At 43.1% G+C, this 18,581-nt stretch overlaps 2 protein-coding genes across 3 annotated transcripts in view; both read right to left on the bottom strand.

Annotated features, from left to right (window-relative positions):
• Positions 1-18,581, bottom strand: part of LOC111319650 (fibronectin type III domain-containing protein) — a 49,957-nt gene that overhangs the window by 3,567 nt on the left and 27,809 nt on the right. Inside the window, 15 exon segments of the mRNA XM_088760007.1 lie at positions 7,183-7,302; positions 8,296-8,480; positions 8,978-9,094; positions 10,109-10,299; positions 11,449-11,571; positions 12,486-12,505; positions 12,508-12,662; positions 12,915-13,037; positions 13,793-14,107; positions 14,505-14,681; positions 14,934-15,056; positions 15,812-16,120; positions 16,736-16,955; positions 17,589-17,948; positions 18,311-18,381. Of these exon segments, the coding sequence (XP_088616133.1) occupies positions 7,183-7,302; positions 8,296-8,480; positions 8,978-9,094; positions 10,109-10,299; positions 11,449-11,571; positions 12,486-12,505; positions 12,508-12,662; positions 12,915-13,037; positions 13,793-14,107; positions 14,505-14,681; positions 14,934-15,056; positions 15,812-16,120; positions 16,736-16,955; positions 17,589-17,948; positions 18,311-18,381 (2,609 nt within the window).
• On the bottom strand, positions 172-7,073 carry LOC148729841 (uncharacterized). 2 transcript variants are annotated; one of them, XM_088759989.1, is made up of 2 exons: positions 2,117-7,073; positions 172-1,384 (listed from the first exon to the last, which is right to left on the bottom strand). In XM_088759989.1, the coding sequence occupies exons 1-2, from the start codon at positions 6,023-6,025 to the stop codon at positions 569-571; spliced, it is 4,725 nt and encodes a 1,574-aa protein (XP_088616115.1). In that variant the 5' UTR covers positions 6,026-7,073; the 3' UTR covers positions 172-568. The 2 variants fall into 2 exon arrangements, with proteins under 2 accessions (XP_088616115.1, XP_088616114.1); XM_088759988.1 differs by having other exon boundaries at positions 172-7,068.

Below are 18,581 nucleotides of genomic sequence, written 5' to 3'. Positions count from 1 at the left end.
GTAGTTGTCAATTTTTTTTGCGCAGAAGATGAAACAAGTAGGAGAACAACGGCTAACGAAAATGAGAAAAGCAAGAGCTAAAATTTTTTGGGCCCTTGAACGGCGAGATCTATTAGAACTGTATCCGAGATTACTCCCGATGCTGGTTCACAATCAAATGAGGACTGTATATTTCCAAGCTATAAAATGCGTTTATTCGTAGATTCACAGTTCTTTACAATTCCGTTCCGTTCTGATACGTTCTAATTCGTTCTGCCTTAACCTCTTACAACAATGTCTTATATACACAAGGAAATACAAGAATGTTGCGGTTGTAACCGCTAAACTTAGTCTTAACTAGTTACAAGCTTTCTTTGTTTGTTATAATCAGGTACGTGATCTACTTTTAGCCCATATGTGCTACATGCAAATGTCACGCGCAATATGTGACATTACCGCGAGAATTAACGTTGCGTGATACAAAGATTAAAATAAACTATTATTATCGGACACACTCCCCTCCTTGACCTGTCAGGGTCAAGCACAATTTGGTAATCACAGTCAGTCGCACTAATGAAAATATAGCCGATTAGTGATCGAGCATGACTCGTGTTCTCCAACGCGAATCCAGTGCAGCTGCCCGCCGTGGGACTTCCCTCCCCGAAGGGGTTTGTTTGACTGCATTTCCCACCGGGTTTATGTTACCCTCATCAGATTCTCTCGTCACACTACACACCTCTAAAGGATACAATTTCTGCACGGCTCTGTTGACAAAGATGGGTTTTCCCTTAGTGATTAGTTTCAATTTAGCACCTCTTACCTCGCCATCTTTGCCTGCAATCAGCTCTAAAACCTTCCCCATTTTCCAGTTACTCCTCTTCACATTGTCTTCGTGCACTAAGACCACTTCACCTTCACTTACATCGCTTCGACCTTCCTTTTTACCACGGTGATGCTCTCTCAAATCTGTGAGATATTCCTTTCTCCACCGATTCCAAAAATGAATCCTCAACCTTGCGAGGTACCTGAACCTTCTGAGAATGCCTGTCTCACTCTCCTCTTCATCGCTTCTCGCCTCCTCCGGCAAACTTAGCAACCGACGTCCATATATCAGGTGAGATGGTGTGAGCATTTCAGCTCCAACTTCGTCATATTCATACGTCAGGGGACGTGAATTCAAGGTTGCTTCTACTTCGGTCAAGACGGTCAATAATTCGTCTGCATTCAGCTTCGCATTTCCAAGAACCTTTCTGAGGCAACGTTTCGCTGTTCCAACCATTCGTTCGTAGAATCCGCCCCACCAAGGAGCCCGTTCCAAAATAAATTTCCAGTCTATTCGATTGCTCTCTAAGTGTGCCCTCACCTCTTCGTTGTCATACAATCGCTTTATCACCTTCGCGGATGCCTTGAAAGTCTTGGCATTATCTGAAATGATTAAAGATGGAACCCCTCTCCTCGCGACAAATTTTCGTAAGCAACGTACAAACGTAGTCGCCGTAAGGTCAGCAACCAAGTCTAAATGAACCGCTCTCGTTACACAGCAAGTGAACAATGCTAAATAACACTTCGCCATTTCTCCTGTCTGGGACTTGACGAACAACGGACCAGCAAAATCTATACCTACCTTCGAAAACGGTGTGGACTCTCTAACTCTGAAGTCTGGCAGTGCTGCTACAGGTGGGGATTTAAAGGGTTTTCCCTGCGCCTTCTTGCAAGTCACGCACTCCTTCAAAACCTTCTTTACAGCCTGCCTACCCTTCGGCACCCAAAACCGCGACCTCAGCTCTCCAAGTGTTGCCCGTATTCCACTGTGCTGCGTCCTTCGATGACATTCCTCTATCATTAGTTTCGTCAGCTTGTGGTCCCTTGGAATGATAATGGGTTGTTGTGACTCTGGTTCCAAATCCGAATTTTCCAATCTGCCCTTGCATCTCAAGAGTCCACCATGGTCCATCAATTTCAGCTTTGTGGCTAAATCCTCGTAGTTTCTGTTACTCTTAAGTTCATCTTGGGAGGACTTTATCCAAATTCGCTCTGCCTCTGCTATCTCACTCCCACACAGCATACCCTCTCTCTTCTCGGTATCATTTCTAATGCATTGCAAATTAAAAAGAAAACGCTTTACCCATGCGGTTACCCTTAACAACCTCCCGAGTCGGCTAAACGCATTGATTTCAATAACATTCGAGATTCCGAACTTGCTTGTCACGCCAGTCACTGTCACGGTCATCTTCTTTTCTTCATCAATGCTCTGTGGAGTTTCGCAGATCTGTGCCACTGGCCATTCTTCCTTTGGTCCGGACAACCAGGCTGGACCTCTCCACCACAACTTATTTTCCTTCAGCCTGGACGCCAGTTCACCCCTTGAGCCAACGTCAGCAGGATTCTGCTCTCCTGGACAATGCGCCCAGTCTTCCTTTCGCGTTATCCTCAGGATCTCGTTTACTCGCTGGCGCACAAACTGCTTCCACTCACCCCTGTTGTTGATCCACCAGAGCGCTGTCTTACTATCTAGCCACATTCGCGAACCCTTGATCTCTACTTCTTCTTTCAGAGCATTCTGTACAGTCTCCATGAGCTTCGCCAACACTCTCCCTGACATCAATTCTAGTCTCGGTATCGTTTGCGTTTTTAGTGGAGCAACTCTGGTCTTGGAAGTCAGCAACGTTACGGTGAAAGCCCCATATGCCTCACACACGAAGTAAACCACGGCACAATAAGCCTTTTTGCTAGCGTCAGCAAATCCATGCAAGGAACAATTAATCTGGCCCTGGGGGACTCTATAAACACATCTAGGCACGGAGATTTCGTTTACGCCCTTGAGGTCGTCGATCCAGCTAACCCAGCGTTTTTTCTCCTCGTCCTTCAACTCTTCATCCCACTCAACCTTGTTTGAACACAACTCTTGGAACAAGACCTTCACACTGACAAGTATGGGACTTATGATGCCAAGGGGGTCATACATACCTGCTGCAATTTTCAGAATGCTTCTTTTCGTAATAGCCAACCCGTCTGCCTTTTTTGCCAGCGCAAATAATTCAAAATTAAACAAATCCTCGTTACAATTCCACGATAACCCGAGAACCTTTTCGTTTGTCGTTCCCTCTTTTCTCCCCAGCATTTCCTTTGCATAACTTTCGTCGGCGCTCTTAATTTCATTGTTTACATTGGACTCGTCACGCAATTCGCACTGTCGTATTTTCTCTCTCAATTCTTCGCTATTTGTCAACCACTTCCTCAGTTTGAAACCACCAAGCGCGAGCCTTGTCTTCGCCTTGTCATGCAATTCACTGGCGTCTTGGGTGGTCTTGTCACCGGTAACGAGATCGTCAACGTAAAAGCTCCTCTTCATTACACGCACGAACTCTGGGTCGATTTCGGTAAATGCGTCCAAATGGTACTGGAGGGTAGCATTCAGCAAGAAGGGTGAACAATTTACCCCGAAAACAACCCGACAGAACCTGTAAACCACCGGGTCTACTTGTTCACTTTCGACATTGTTTACCCAAAGAAATCTTAAGCAATCCCGGTCACGCAATTTGACCTCAACATTTAGAAAGGCCTTTTCAATGTCGCCGACTAACGCAACGCGCTTTTCCCTGAATCTAATCAAAATATCATATAACAATGGCGACAAAGTGGGTCCCACATGTAAACAATCATTCAACGACACACCCCCTTTGCCTTCCTTTGAAGATGCGTCATAAACCACGCGAACCTTTGTTGTTTTGGCTTCATTCCGAATAACTGCGTGGTGTGGCAGATAATGGACTTTGTCAGGCGCTTCTAATTCCGGTACCCTTTCAATAATACCAACTTCCGCTTGTTCTTTGATAATTTCGTCATATGCTTTCAAATTCTCCGGTACGTTTTTCAACCTTTCGATCTGGCCCTTTAGACGCTTCACACTGTTTCGGTAGTTGTTAGGTAAAGGCCCATGTCCCTCTTTCCATGGAAGGCCAACTTCGTATCTTTTCCCGTTAAACGAAATGGCATCTTTCAACGCTTCGTGGACCTCGTTTTCCTCCCTTATTCCTAGGGTTTCGAAATCCCACAATTTCCGAGCGCTATCCTGTAATTCTTGATTCAAAACGTGACCAACGAGATTAACGCTAATTTGCGTGTCATCGCGAAATCCCTTTAGTGGACCCGACAACACCCATCCCAAGCAGGTTTCCACGGCCACGGGTTGATCAACCTCCCCCCTTATGGTTCTCCCCTTTTGGAAACACCACAGATAATCTGCCCCGATCAGTACATCGACCCCAAGAATCTCCTCGTCACGATTGACATCCGAAAACCAAAGCCCTTGCAAATGTGGGTATTCAGTTTTCCTAATCTCGATGTGCTCGTTGCTGATTTGCGCAATGGTGGGGACCTCATACGCCTCGATTTTAATTCCATTCCCCCCCCGGAAAGGAAACACTTGTAGATCATAAACTCCCTTCAATCCGCTATCCTTCGTTTGCTGTCCAAACGTGCTAATTTCGATCCATTCCTTTCCTTTTTCTGATAACCCCGCTGATTGAACCGCCTTAGTTGTTATGAACGATCGATGGCTGCCAGCGTCAAACAACACTCGTACTCTCAAATTCCTTTTGTCACCCTTAATAACCGCTTGCGCGGTTTGTAGGGCGACCCTTCCCACGGTTCCCACGTGAAGAGTGGGGCTGGTGCCCGCTTGCTTATTCTGTAGCGCATCGCTCCCCCCGGTTCCCATAGTGTGGGCGAGCAAAGCATTACCGGCATTGTTGGAATTCAGTGAGTCATTACAATCACCATTGTGGGTGCGACTGAATTGATCCCTATTCGCGCTACCGCCCTTATAACAAATAGAAACGTGATGTTTCCCCTTACAAATACTACAAATTATCTTAGAATTACAATCACGAGAAATATGGCCCTTTCGCGCACAAATAAAACATCTACCGTACTTACGTAACAAAAGCCTCCTGTCCTCTACTGATGTAACATTGTCGCAATCCTGGTGGGCATGTCCACCCTTACAATACGCACAAAAATCGTTCATTTTTGCTAGCAGAGCGCTAGCAGTGTTCAGTTCTTTTTCCTTGTCCCTTCGTGTGTTCTGGTTCCTTTCCTGCTTGTTCATCGCACAATGTTCCTCTCTAAGTTCCAGTTCGCTTATCAGTTCCTTTAACAAGTCGTCCATTTTCCATTCTGTGTGGTTCTTTCCTCTGGTGATTTGAAGTCTCACCACTTCCGGCAATTTGCCAACAATGGATGGCACAGCAATTCCTTCGTACGTGCTGGCATCGATGCCCAATGCTTTCAGGCCGCGATGGTGAATTTCGATTTGGTCGTAAAGTCTACGAAGGCCCGCCGTGTCCCTGCCGCTGAAAACTGCCGCGACGTTCAACAATTCATTGACATGCGCTCTCTCGATTACAACAGGCTTTCCAAATCTGCTTTTCAACAAATCAACGGCAACTTCGTAGTTGGGTGTTGTGAGCGCAAGTCCAGCAATGGTCGTTTTCGCAGCTCCCCCGACAAGACCACGCAGATACGCAAATTTGTCGACATTTGAAAGGCTCTGGTTTTTGTGAATAGAGCTCTCGTAGCTGTCCCAAAACTCCTGCCATTCTTCTACCTTTCCGTTAAACCGCTTAGCTTCTAGTTTGGGAAGCTTCACTCGCACGTTCTGAGTTGTGGCTGCATCACCGCTCGCATCTGGTGGGCTTTGCTGAGAGCTCAATGGGCTTTCAGGTTTCCGCGTTAGAAGCTCGGTCAGACTCGAAGTTATGGCCTTGATTTCACCCTTCAAATTTCCAGCAATTTGAACTTCTTCAGCGATATCTTCGTCGGTGACGCCCTCCACTTCCACAAGGTTTCTCAAAATTTCTTCGTCTAGCTTTCTTAAGTTCTCGAGCTGCTCTTCAAGCGCTGCTTTGAGTTGCGCGATTCGTAGTCTTGATTCTGCAGTAGGCTGGGCCTCGAGGTAGCCCTTAGCTTCTGGTAAGACTTGACTCACATAAGCCTTGTGTCCACCTCGTGTCTTTCGTTTGGTCTTCACCGCGGCTTCTGCCATGTCCAATCCTTTTTTGTCTTTCAAAGGCGATCGTTTCAATCAACTCACAGCATCCGGCTCGAAGGACCAAATATCCGAGATTACTCCCGATGCTGGTTCACAATCAAATGAGGACTGTATATTTCCAAGCTATAAAATGCGTTTATTCGTAGATTCACAGTTCTTTACAATTCCGTTCCGTTCTGATACGTTCTAATTCGTTCTGCCTTAACCTCTTACAACAATGTCTTATATACACAAGGAAATACAAGAATGTTGCGGTTGTAACCGCTAAACTTAGTCTTAACTAGTTACAAGCTTTCTTTGTTTGTTATAATCAGGTACGTGATCTACTTTTAGCCCATATGTGCTACATGCAAATGTCACGCGCAATATGTGACATTACCGCGAGAATTAACGTTGCGTGATACAAAGATTAAAATAAACTATTATTATCGGACAAACTGATGATCTTGGAGAAAATAAGTGCATGATCAAATTAAGATAAAGACTTAATTAAGACGGCCGCAATGGGAAAGGCACATACAGGAGGTTTTGCTCATATGAAAATGATGGACTAGTGCAGAATAAAGAAAGTATCCAAAGGAAACTTCTTTCGGATCAACGCATACAACCTCCAATCGAATGAGTCGGAGACAAATGAGGAAAAGAATAAACTTGAATCAGGAGAAAAGGAGAGGAATGAAGGGGGCAACTGAGTAGTGGCGATAGTAACGACTGAAGCTATTTGCAGCATTTGACGAGAAAAGATGTCTGCTTCCCCAGACCTTTATTTTACTTTAAAAATTATCTTCCTTCTTCCGCAAAGTCATATTTTACAAAGTATGAAGCTACCTAATATAATTGTGTAAAAATGTAAAAACAAAAATAAATTTGCCACTCTCCTAAAAATAGCTTTCAAGCAGACCTATTAGAAAAGAGAAAACATGTTTCCTTTCGCGAGACTTTCTACGAACAACCTCAGTGAAATTTATATACCACGATGTTTAGCGTTTTACTTTGTCTTTTTCCCTTTTTTAAGTTAATGTGAACTATGAAAACCAAGTTGGTGGTCGAGCTAAGTTAATTTCATGCTGAGAAAATGCTGTCGTTTACAGCTTGCTTCTAGAAAGCTTCATAATAAAGCAACAACAACAACAACAAAAAGCATTTCCTACCTTTTTGGCATTTCCATGGCCATATTTAAAGCTTTGATATGCCATGCCAAAGTCGGTCACTTTGCAAACATAGTTGTTATCGAGGAGAATGTTTCGGGCCGCAAGGTCACGATGAATGATCTACCAGAGACAAAGATCCATGACGTGAAAGCTTTTAAATTATTTGATTTCATGACAAAACGGCGAGATAAAGGTCTGAGCATGTGCGAAGAGAAAAGGGCAACTGGACAGGCCATTATACTTCTTTGAGGCTGTCAGGACTAAGGCGTTTACCTTCTTAAGAAAAATGGCAAAAATAGTAATGATGATGATGATGATAATTATGATAATCACATTAATAATAACTATGACAGTAAAATGAAGTTTAGATATAGAAAACCAACAGAAGACCGGTTGTATTCAGAAAAACAATATGCTCTTTTCATTACCGTAGTTTCTTGTTACAATTGTCAAGGGACACTCCGTTGTGCTTGTTAGCGCAGCGGAGTGTCCCACAACAGGCCAAAATCTAATATGGTTGGCGCATATCCGACCATTTTACCGCTGCATTTATTTTTCTGAGGGTAGTCAGACCTCAGTAGGCATCCTATTTTAGCTGCTCCAACCGAACTATTATGAAAATTACTCTCATATCCTTTTCCTCATTAAAGTAAAAATACCTTTTGGACAAGTTCACACATTCATCAATAGAGTTTAGTTATTCAAACGAGGTCCAACCTAAACCACGGTTTTACACAATCACTGGGCGTCGGGTTTTCTCTATTAGTTAAATAAATGTCCCTCGACTGTAAGTTTTCGGCTTTCTTAGCTTTGATCATAAGAATAAATGCTCACACAAAGGGTTCGGCTAAAATGAAGATAGTTAATAACGCAGTTTTGTTAGACAACGACTAAACTTTGTTTGAATAACCAGCCCTATAAGTTTGACATCCGAAGTGACCTACTCGCGGTAATAAAAGTACCATGGCCCGAAATTGGGTCTCAGACTTTAAGTAAGTGAAACGTACCCACAAATGTTGGTCAGCATCTGAGCTATTGGAAAATAGTTGAAAGGTCTGAGAAATTTGTCGGAGTTAGAATTGATTTATGACAATAATGAAGGAATTCACTTACCCCTCTCGATCCAAGGAACACCATGCCAGCAGCGATTTGTTTGGCAAACATCACAAGATCGTAGTTTGTCAAATCTTGAGCCCTTCCGTCACCAAGATAATACCGATCCCTCACTCCTCGGCATTTTCTGAGGTAACCAAGTAGGTCACCGCATGGCATGTATTCCATTATGAGAATAGGGTGAACTTGAAGTGGCGTAAAAAAAAAAAAAAAGTCAAGGCTCATAACCACAATATCTATTAAAAGTTTCTGAAGAGGACTCATTTTAAGGATTTTCCTTCATGAGACTTAAGCCTAAATTTTTGAAATGAGAAAGCAAGACAGCTCGAATACCAAGATTAATGATAGTAGATACTCTGGTCCTGCGTCCAAAATCTTCGTGATAGGGCTATCGATAAATGTTCTCAAAGAGGAACAGTCTAGCTACTGCGTGCGCGCACACACACATACACACACACATACACACACACACACACACACACACTCACACACACACACACACACACACACACACACACACACACACACACACACACACAGAAACAAACAAAACAAAACAAAAAATAGAAACCACAAACTTCGTCTGATCAACGAGCCGTTCTGGTTATGGAGCTCATTCAAGAAGTAGTGTAGTATTTTTAATAACTTATACATAGAAAAACGCTTTACACTTAGTACTTACTTTGAGTTGTAACGCAGCCCATGAACTTTACAATGTTTGGCTGATTGTTTTCACCGATAAGTTTTCCCAGCTCAATTTCTCTCATCAAACATTTCCTTCCCTCCTCTCCAGCAGTGGCTACAACAACAGGGTATGTTGATGAAGAGAATAATTCTGATAAATGCATTCTTTTCAAGCTTGATACTGAGAATTAATCTATTTAGGTTTCAAACCTCACACCTTCCTTTTACCATTTAGATGATTTTATTTGAAACCAGTACGTTACTCAACTCACTGACGAGTTCTCCCTAGACATTGCTGGGTCGATAGGGTTGGAATCAGTTAACGTTCAAATCCTACCAATGGACTCTTAGTTTTCTTTGTTTCGCATCTTCATGAAAATCATTTTTGTAGCCGCTTTTGTTCCGTATATTGCCGCGAACGGTGAATATCCACGAAAATCCGAACTTTTAAACCAAAATCCTTCACGAGGGCGCCGAGAAAAAACTCGCACTAACTGTTTACAGTGATCAGCCCAAAATTATAATCGAATAGAGAAAAAGTAAAAGATATAAAGAGGTGTCAAATCGATGGCCTTGTGGCGCCGTTCAAAGATGCTGCCAGCGCGCATGCGCGAAAACTTAGATGTCCCGTATGGGGACCCAGGCGACGGTCGTGTGTCGAGCATCCAAACCTTGTAAATGCTATCGAAAACCACCGTCCACTCAGTCTGTTGGAATGCCCCCCTCAACCCGAGACAGTCTACCACTGGAAAAATGGGAATAAGTCACGTTCTGTTGGAAATAATTGCATTTTTTAACAAAACATAGTTCAGGGGGAAAATAAGCTCTAGCTAGTGGATCCAGTGACGGATTCACAGGGAAGATCCGGGCCCACCCCTCATCTCACTCCAAATACAAATACACGGCACAAAACGTTTTGCAATGACAAGATCGCCTAACTGGCTGATTTTTTTTTATCAATTTGTTTGCCTTTTCTCCCTTTTGTTCAGTGTATATCCGTGAGCGAAGAAGAGTGGGGGTTGTGCGTTGGTCGAGAGATAAGTTTGGACCCCCTCTCCGTATTAAACTTTCTAGAATCTACCCCTGGAATCAATATAAGTATCAACATAACGAATCAAAGGAATCTTACGCGTGAAGCATTTAGCGGCGACTGTTCGGTTTCCAGGCCTTCCATTCGGTGAACTCAGGAGAGCTCTCCATACGGCTCCGAACGCCCCTCGCCCAATGACTTCTTGAAGCAGGACGCGGCTCACCTCAATCTCCCATCCATCTACCTCAACATTCAATGGCTCCATCTGAATTGCCTGCTCTTGATCAGGGCTGAAAAGTGGAAACGTTACATACTTTCGGGGTTAAAACAAAGAACGGTGATAAAAAAAAATTTGCTTTTGAAAGCAAAAAAATCATTAATTTGCTAGTAATTTTATTGATTGCCCCGACTTTTACCGAGATAATTGCCCTTGCTGATGATGAGAAGACAAAGTTATCACTAAACTAGAGACCTAACTTATCACAAAACACGCTCGTAACTATTCATTATGTAAGAACACTCCTCAGATCGGACTGAGTAAAAAAAACTACCCCGTTGTTTGTTAAAATGAATTACGGAAACTTTTTCAGTTGTTTAAAAACCGGAAAATTATACTTTAAATTCAAATTTAAAAAACATTGAGTTTTGGGATACAAACAGGTGGAATTCATAGAAACTTTGAGACAAGAAAGAAAAAAATTAACAAACGAACGAATAAGGTTGATTCTATCAGCAATTTATGAAAGTTAAATATGCCGGCATAATTATTATCATAAAAGTAAAATGATATCATCTTTGTTACGATCATCATGTAAGGTCGTAAGTCACGAGGGGGGTCAGAAATACATTGAAATTTTTTGGACAAACTGAAAACAATGCTTCACAAAAAAACGAGAAAAAAATAGTGATGTTGGTGACTGATAAATATGGGGATAGCCTGGAAAGGATTAAGGCATGAGTAAAAATTTGATGAACAAAAGGTTAAGTAGTTGACTTACAGAGCCATAGCTGCAATTTAAATCGAAAAAAATTAAGAGAGGAGACAAAGAAGGAAAAACTTCTTATCAATGTATTTAAGCAAGTGTTCTTTTAAAATTGCTATACAACGGCAGCATGATTTCAATGTGCACCAAATATCAGCTGAATTGACAAATGTTCTCAAAATACCGACATTAATCATAACAATATCAATAATGATGATAAAAATAACAATGTTAATTATAATATTGCAAAAATTATTCTTATTATTACAATAATAATTAACAAATTGTAGTTTCCGCCTGGTCGTTTCATTGTTTTTTCGACTTGAAAGGATAAGATCGAGGAAACAGTTAAAGTGTGGGGTGACATAAACAAAAAGAAAGTATATGTAAGCATTAGCTAGCTTCTGTTACTCTAATCAAAGGTGGCTAAAATAAAACAAAACAACTGAGCTTCACCTGTCCTTCGACACTTGCAGAAAAAGCAGGCAATCCGCGAAATGACAATCACCACCGCCACTAATCCACCAATGTGATACCACAAAGAATTGGAACCTTGAATGGCTCTTGGAACTTGCTCGGCTAATTGTGTGAAATAAATGTGGTCATTAGATCAATCTCAACGATAGTGCCTGTAATAATAGTCATGTTACCGTCCGGAATGGCCTTGGGCATCCCTGTTGTGCATTATTTTAACCCGTGATTGACGCCTGTTCTTAAAGTTAGCTCAATGGATAGAGCGCTGGACTGATGTGCGGGAGGTCGAGGGTTCGAGCCCCGGCCGGACAAACACTCAAGGTCTTAAAATAATTGAGAAGAATATGCTGCCTTTCTAAAACGTCAAGAAATAGTTTAGATATTCTATTCTTCTCGGATAGGGACGAATAAATGGACGTCCCGTCTCCTGCAGGGTAAGGGGTAAGAAACGTTAACTTCCCACCCATCCCTCCCTTGGGGTGGGATGGGTGGGTTGTTGTCTTGCGTTTCATACATAAGAACCAACAAGGCAATAAACCAAGCACTCTGGTGTATCGAGGTAGTTGTTCTTTGGCCAGCTGTAGTGATAAAGAGAGAACAACTTTGTACCAAATCATTCACAACTTCCCGCTGTTTCCCTCTTCTAAGGTGGGGGGTGGCGAGGGAGGGGAGGAGAGGGGTGATAGGAGGCTTGGGGGAAGAAGGAACAGTCAGGTTGTACCAGTTCGAGTAGAGAAATCCCTATTATCCGTCCCAAACCTCTCAGAATGTTCCTATCATTACAGCAGTAAAGTCAAGACTCGAGCTTAGAGGCGCAAACAGCCGGAACTTATCCCACCCTCTGTAGCACAAAGCAACTACGAGCAATTCACCTCCCCTGCATGAGATGTTAGTCAATCGCAAGTAAACCCTCCCCCCTCACCCGCCGCCATTTCTTCAGATTTCTCTGATAGTCCGCTGGTATCCAAGTCTCGAACCCGACCTCTAGTACAAACACACAAAGTACGTGTCGAACTTACTCACAATTCCCGGGATGGGTCTGGCTTCAGTGACTTCACTCGGCGGACTTTCTCCCTGATCGTTTCTTCCGATGGTCCTAAATTCGTACAAGGCAGACTCCAGACCATCAATCTCCTTATCCAGTATATCTCCCAAGTAGTTGACCCACGATGAGTTAACAAACTTTTCAACTTCCACTAACAACAACAACAACAACAACATAGAGAAATCAGTTCATTGTTCATGTAACTTTCTATGTGTTGCAATAGTAGGAGTATAAAAAGATAATTTAGCTGATAATGTAAACTGGCCACCGTGTATAGTCTTTGAAGCTGACGTTTCGAGAGTTGGCCCCTCGATAGTTAAGCAAATTCCTCCAGTCAGAATCTTAAAAAATGTTTAAGGTACACTGTGAAGAAGATACATACTGATGCAAGGGTGCAACTTACATTTCTGTCGGTACTGAACAAGGAATTCATGGGTGTATCCTCCACCAACATCAAACTCGTAAGTAACCTTGACTTTGTCAATTGCTGTTGGTTCAACTGTGGGAGCTTTGGGCTTAGCAGGTGCTGTGGATGAAAAATATAAATAAGATTAATGCGTTCATCATCGTGCAAGCGCAGTCAACTCTCCGCTCACGGACACGTAAGCGGACAGTTCTACTTACGGACAATTTAAATGACTCTCAATCAAACTCTGTATTTACACAGCAAGGTTGTTGCTAAGAAATTACGCTGCCGGCTGAAATTTCAAGTGAGGTGGCGTAAAGTTGATGAACGATTGTAAGTGTGTAACCTCGGAGTGCTCGTTGAGCTTTACCAGGCGGTTGCCTGCCAAAATGTAGCCGGCAATCGCTGCTTTTTCATCTGGCGAATTTCGCCGACAGCCGGCGATTAGGGACAACCCTGCACATCGGACACTCTCTTGTGAAAGGACGCAGACACTTGTGATATAGAAAATTGGATTTTTTGCTTATTTGAGCGCTCTCCGCGTGAGCGGACACCCCATCGATAATAATGAACTCTAGGTAATAAAATTTGTCTTGAAGTTTCAAATCAACCTTATGACAGAGCAACACAACTATGAGGATCAGTTTTGTGAAACCTCCATTTCTCCGCGAGAAAGCAAGCTCTCCGTTCGTTTGACTTTAACAAGAGTCTGACATAATACTCTTCCGTATAAACGGAAATCCACCTCCTTTTCTTTGGCGTCCGCTGAGGGAAATAATTCTCGCAGACGGTCACTTCTTCTGACGGACACTTTTTCCAATTCCCGAGAGTGTCCGCTGTAATCGAAGTAATTTTCCAAATTTGTCGTGACTTACCAGAAACTTCGACTGTTTTAGTGGGTATTCTCACACTTTCACCGTAACCCGGTTCGGTCTTGGCTTGTATTTCTACAACATAGTTTGTCAGTTCTTCTTGCTTTACTTCCTCGCCAATAAGGTACCTCCTCTTCGAAGCTTCTAGCTCGGTCATCTCCACTGGCGTATCTTTGGGCTCTGAACCCTCGTATTTAGCAGATCCCGTTCGGTAATTTGTAATGATTCCATTGGGTTCTACAGGTGGTTCCCACGTGACCAGGATGTACAACGCAAATGAGTACACTTTCACATCTGACGGGGGTCCAGGGACTAAAACTTAAACACACGCCAAGTTGCAACATAAGGGAAAAAACAGTGAATTTTTAGTATTAGAAGTGGGTGCAGTAAAAACAAGGGAAAAGGGGTGCAACTATTCCTTGAGCGGACCGACATCATAACCCTTGTAATGAAGGCCTGGATTGAATACCTGCTCAAATGCGATTGGACGCGGGGAACAAAACAAGCAATTTCAATGCCTCTATAGACCTCCCAAGAACCCCCATTTGTAAAACCACGAGCAATTTCACTCCCCTGCATGAGATGTTAGTCAATCGCAAGTAAACCCTCCCCCCTCCCCCGCCGCCATTTCTTCAGATTTCTCTGATAGTCCGCTGGTATCCAAGTCTCGAACCCGACCTCTAGTACAAACACACAAAGTACGTGTCGAACTTACTCACAATTCCCGGGATGGGTCTGGCTTCAGTGACTTCACTCGGCGGACTTTCTCCCTGATCGTTTCTTCCGATGGTCCTAAATTCGTACAAGGCAGACTCCAGACCATCAATCTCCTTATCCAGTATATCTCCCAAGTAGTTGACCCACGATGAGTTAACAAACTTTTCAACTTCCACTAACAACAACAACAACAACAACATAGAGAAATCAGTTTATTGTTCATGTAACTTTCTATGTGTTGCAATAGTAGGAGTATAAAAAGATAATTTAGCTGATAATGTAAACTGGCCACCGCGTATAGTCTTTGAAGCTGACGTTTCGAGAGTTAGCCCCTCGATAGTTAAGCAAATTCCTCCAGTCAGAATCTTAAAAAATGTTTAAGGTACACTGTGAAGAAGATACATACTGATGCAAGGGTGCAACTTACATTTCTGTCGGTACTGAACAAGGAATTCATGGGTGTATCCTCCACCAACATCAAACTCGTAAGTAACCTTGACTTTGTCAATTGCTGTTGGTTCAACTGTGGGAGCTTTGGGCTTAGCAGGTGCTGTGGATGAAAAATATAAATAAGATTAATGCGTTCATCATCGTGCAAGCGCAGTCAACTCTCCGCTCACGGACACGTAAGCTGACAGTTCTACTTACGGACAATTTAAATGACTCTCAATCAAACTCTGTATTTACACAGCAAGGTTGTAGCTAAGAAATTACGCTGCCGGCTGAAATTTCAAGTGAGGTGGCGTAAAGTTGATGAACGATTGTAAGTGTGTAACCTCGGAGTGCTCGTTGAGCTTTACCAAGCGGTTGCCTGCCAAAATGTAGCCGGCAATCGCTGCTTTTTCATCTGGCGAATTTCGCCGACAGCCGGCGATTAGGGACAACCCTGCACATCGGACACTCTCTTGTGAAAGGACGCAGACACTTGTGATATAGAAAATTGGATTTTTTCCTTATTTGAGCGCTCTCCTCGTGAGCGGACACCCCATCGATAATAATGAACTCTAGGTAATAAAACTTGTCTTGAAGTTTCAAATCAACCTTATGACAGAGCAACACAACTATGAGGATCAGTTTTGTGAAACCTCCATTTCTCCGCGAGAAAGCAAGCTCTCCGTTCGTTTGACTTTAACAAGAGTCTGACATAATACTCTTCCGTATAAACGGAAATCCACCTCCTTTTCTTTGGCGTCCGCTGAGGGAAATAATTCTCGCAGACGGTCACTTCTTCTGACGGACACTTTTTCCAATTCCCGAGAGTGTCCGCTGTAATCGAAGTAATTTTCCAAATTTGTCGTGACTTACCAGAAACTTCGACTGTTTTAGTGGGTATTCTCACACTTTCACCGTAACCCGGTTCGGTCTTGGCTTGTATTTCTACAACATAGTTTGTCAGCTCTTCTTGCTTTACTTCCTTGCCAATAAGGTACCTCCTCTTCGAAGCTTCTAGCTCGGTCATCTCCACTGGCGTGTCTTTAGGCTCTGAACCCTCGTATTTAGCAGATCCCGTTCGGTAATTTGTAATGATTCCATTGGGTTCTACAGGTGGTTCCCACGTGACCAGGATGTACAACGCAAATGAGTACACTTTCACATCTGACGGGGGTCCAGGGACTAAAACTTAAACACACGCCAAGTTGCAACATAAGTGAAAAAACAGTGAATTTTTAGTATTAGAAGTGGGTGCAGTAAAAATAAGGCAAAAGGGGTGCAACTATTCCGTGAGCGGACCGACATCATAACCCTTGTAATGAAGGCCTGGATTGAATACCTGCTCAAATGCGATTGGACGCGGGGAACAAAACAAGCAATTTCAATGCCTCTATAGACCTCCCAAGAACCCCATTTGTAAAACCGCTGCATTGCATTTGCCTAAATTGACTTCAGTCTAATCTGACATCACTTTTTTATTCGATGATCTTAAGGACGCTAAAATTAAATACATTTCCTTGTTCTGTTTCCTCATTCCAAATTCCCGCTCAAATATATGTTCACTGCGCAGGCGCGCATATGCGGTATAAACTAACAGCCCATTTCCGAATTACCCTTGGCCTCATTTTCAAAACGAGTCCTGGTGCTCATCCTTTCATATGATAATAAGTTTTCATTCACATGCAAATTAAATTCATTTTCACAAGAATGGTTGAGCACCAGGCCTCGTTTTGAAAAAGAGGCCAAGGGTAATTCGGAAATGGGCTATTAAGCTACTGCAAGATAACTTAAACGTACCATCCTGCAAAGAGGAAAAATATGTTTCATCACTTGCTGGGCCTTCCCCTCCGCTGTTGAAAGCCTTTATTGCTACTGTGTAAGAGGTGTAAGGTTTCAGGTCTAAGACTGTCGTTGAAGAGGTAGCTCGCCCCTTTACATCGGTAGAGTTCGCATAGCTTGGAATGGCTCGTCTTCTTCTCCTTGTATTCGCCAAAAGGCTCGTGCCCCAGTAAAAAATCTGCAAGTTTTACACACAAGAAAAGATAAGAGACCTTCAGAGATTATCAGTGGAGCTTAAGTTAGAAGTTCCACGACTCCGACGACTCGAGATTCGAAACACGACCCTAGTTACTTTCTCCACGGAAATACAACTATCGAGGCTTAAGCAGAGTTTACAAACATCAAATCAAGATACAAAGAACTTGACCCGCGATTAACTTTTTCACAGCCAAGAAAATCAAACCTCGCAACTAATCTGCGATTCTCGATTTTCTTAACGATCGAGGATGGGGCCTCCAAGTCGACACTATCAAGCTACGTTTAAACAATACAGTACATCTATCCGTCTATGAATCTGTATTTAAATTGTTTAAATTTGTTTTAATCTATCCACATTATCGCCTTCGTTCGGACTGTCACATATAGAAATGTTGGTTTTGAGTCTGGAAAGTAGTTTGTTCCCGGCTTTCAGTTGGAGAAACCGAAGCGAAATAGTGAACGGCGCGAAAAATTCAGATACGAGTCGTTACGCGACCCGACCCAGACCTCTCTCCCTTTTCTTACTTCTCCGCTTCAATCGCTTGTGTACTAACGCGCTTCGTTTTACGAACAAAACGCCTGGACCAGGCTAACTGTAAGTTAAGTCCCTTACCCTATATCCATCGACACTTCCTCTGGCCGGGGCATCAACAGGCTGCCATGAAAGCTCCACACTGCGCGCTTGTGTTTTCCCCACTTTCACATCTTTCGGTTGGCTTTGAGGTGGATCTTGGCCAGAACGGGATCGTTCGATGGCAGTGAAGGGTCCTGGACCCAAATTGTTCCCGGCGCGAATCCTAAACTCCCAAAGCTCATAGTACCCAGGATCGTCGATTTTAAAGGAGGACGCTTCAGCGGGGATTCTGGTGTCTTTCCATTTGTCAGGAGCATCTTCACTCGCCGTTTCTTCGACTTTTTTGTACTCCAAGAAATAGTAAAATCCGGGTCCGTTCCAGTACACCTTTGGCATTTTCTGCCAAATTAAAATTAATTCTTCTATTCAATTCAAATGAAAATTGGTGCAAATTCTACAATAGAGCGTTTTCCGATCGAGTGTCGTCAAACTAAAACCAAAGTTATCACAGCAGCCAATCAGAAGAAAGGATAATACGTCCAAGAGCCAATGAGAACTCAAATTAAAGATCATCAAATGGCAGAAAGCGCGGGAAAACGCGGGCGACCAAGTCGTGACTGGTTTTAGTTTTGCATTTGATTGGTCGAGAAAGTGGCGCGAGTTTCCTGGACCAATCACAGAGCGAAGTAAAGCAATACCAAAGCAATCCAGGGTTATTTTCAAGTCACGTGGTGAGCTTCGGCCAATCAAAAGGTACTTACCGTCCAAGCAATATCAAGTTCACTAGCCCTCTTTGGTACTCCACGCAAGTTCTCTGGGAATTTCTCTGGAGCTGTAAGGAAAGCAGGCAGAAGTCACGAATAAGCTTTGTGTTCGAAAAATCTCGAGTTTTCCTTCTCCCTAGTTTTGTTTCCTTTAACGGATTTCTATGGAAGTTCCAATTTCTTTCGCTTATTTTGCGAGACAGAGGTGGTTCCTACGAAATGCAGGAAATTGGGGCACGGGCACCCAAAAATGATCCCCTCGCGCAAG

This window comes from Stylophora pistillata, chromosome 5, assembly GCF_964205215.1.
Source record: "Stylophora pistillata chromosome 5, jaStyPist1.2, whole genome shotgun sequence".
In the NCBI taxonomy this organism is placed as follows: domain Eukaryota; kingdom Metazoa; phylum Cnidaria; class Anthozoa; order Scleractinia; family Pocilloporidae; genus Stylophora; species Stylophora pistillata.
Note: the sequence above shows the minus strand (reverse complement) of the source record. Positions and strands in the feature narration are given on the sequence as shown.

What these genes read in the sequence shown, in the direction of transcription:
- LOC148729841 (XM_088759988.1), bottom strand. Translation starts at nt 6,025, where the DNA reads ATGGCAGAAGCCGCGGTGAAGACCAAACGAAAGACACGAGGTGGACAC.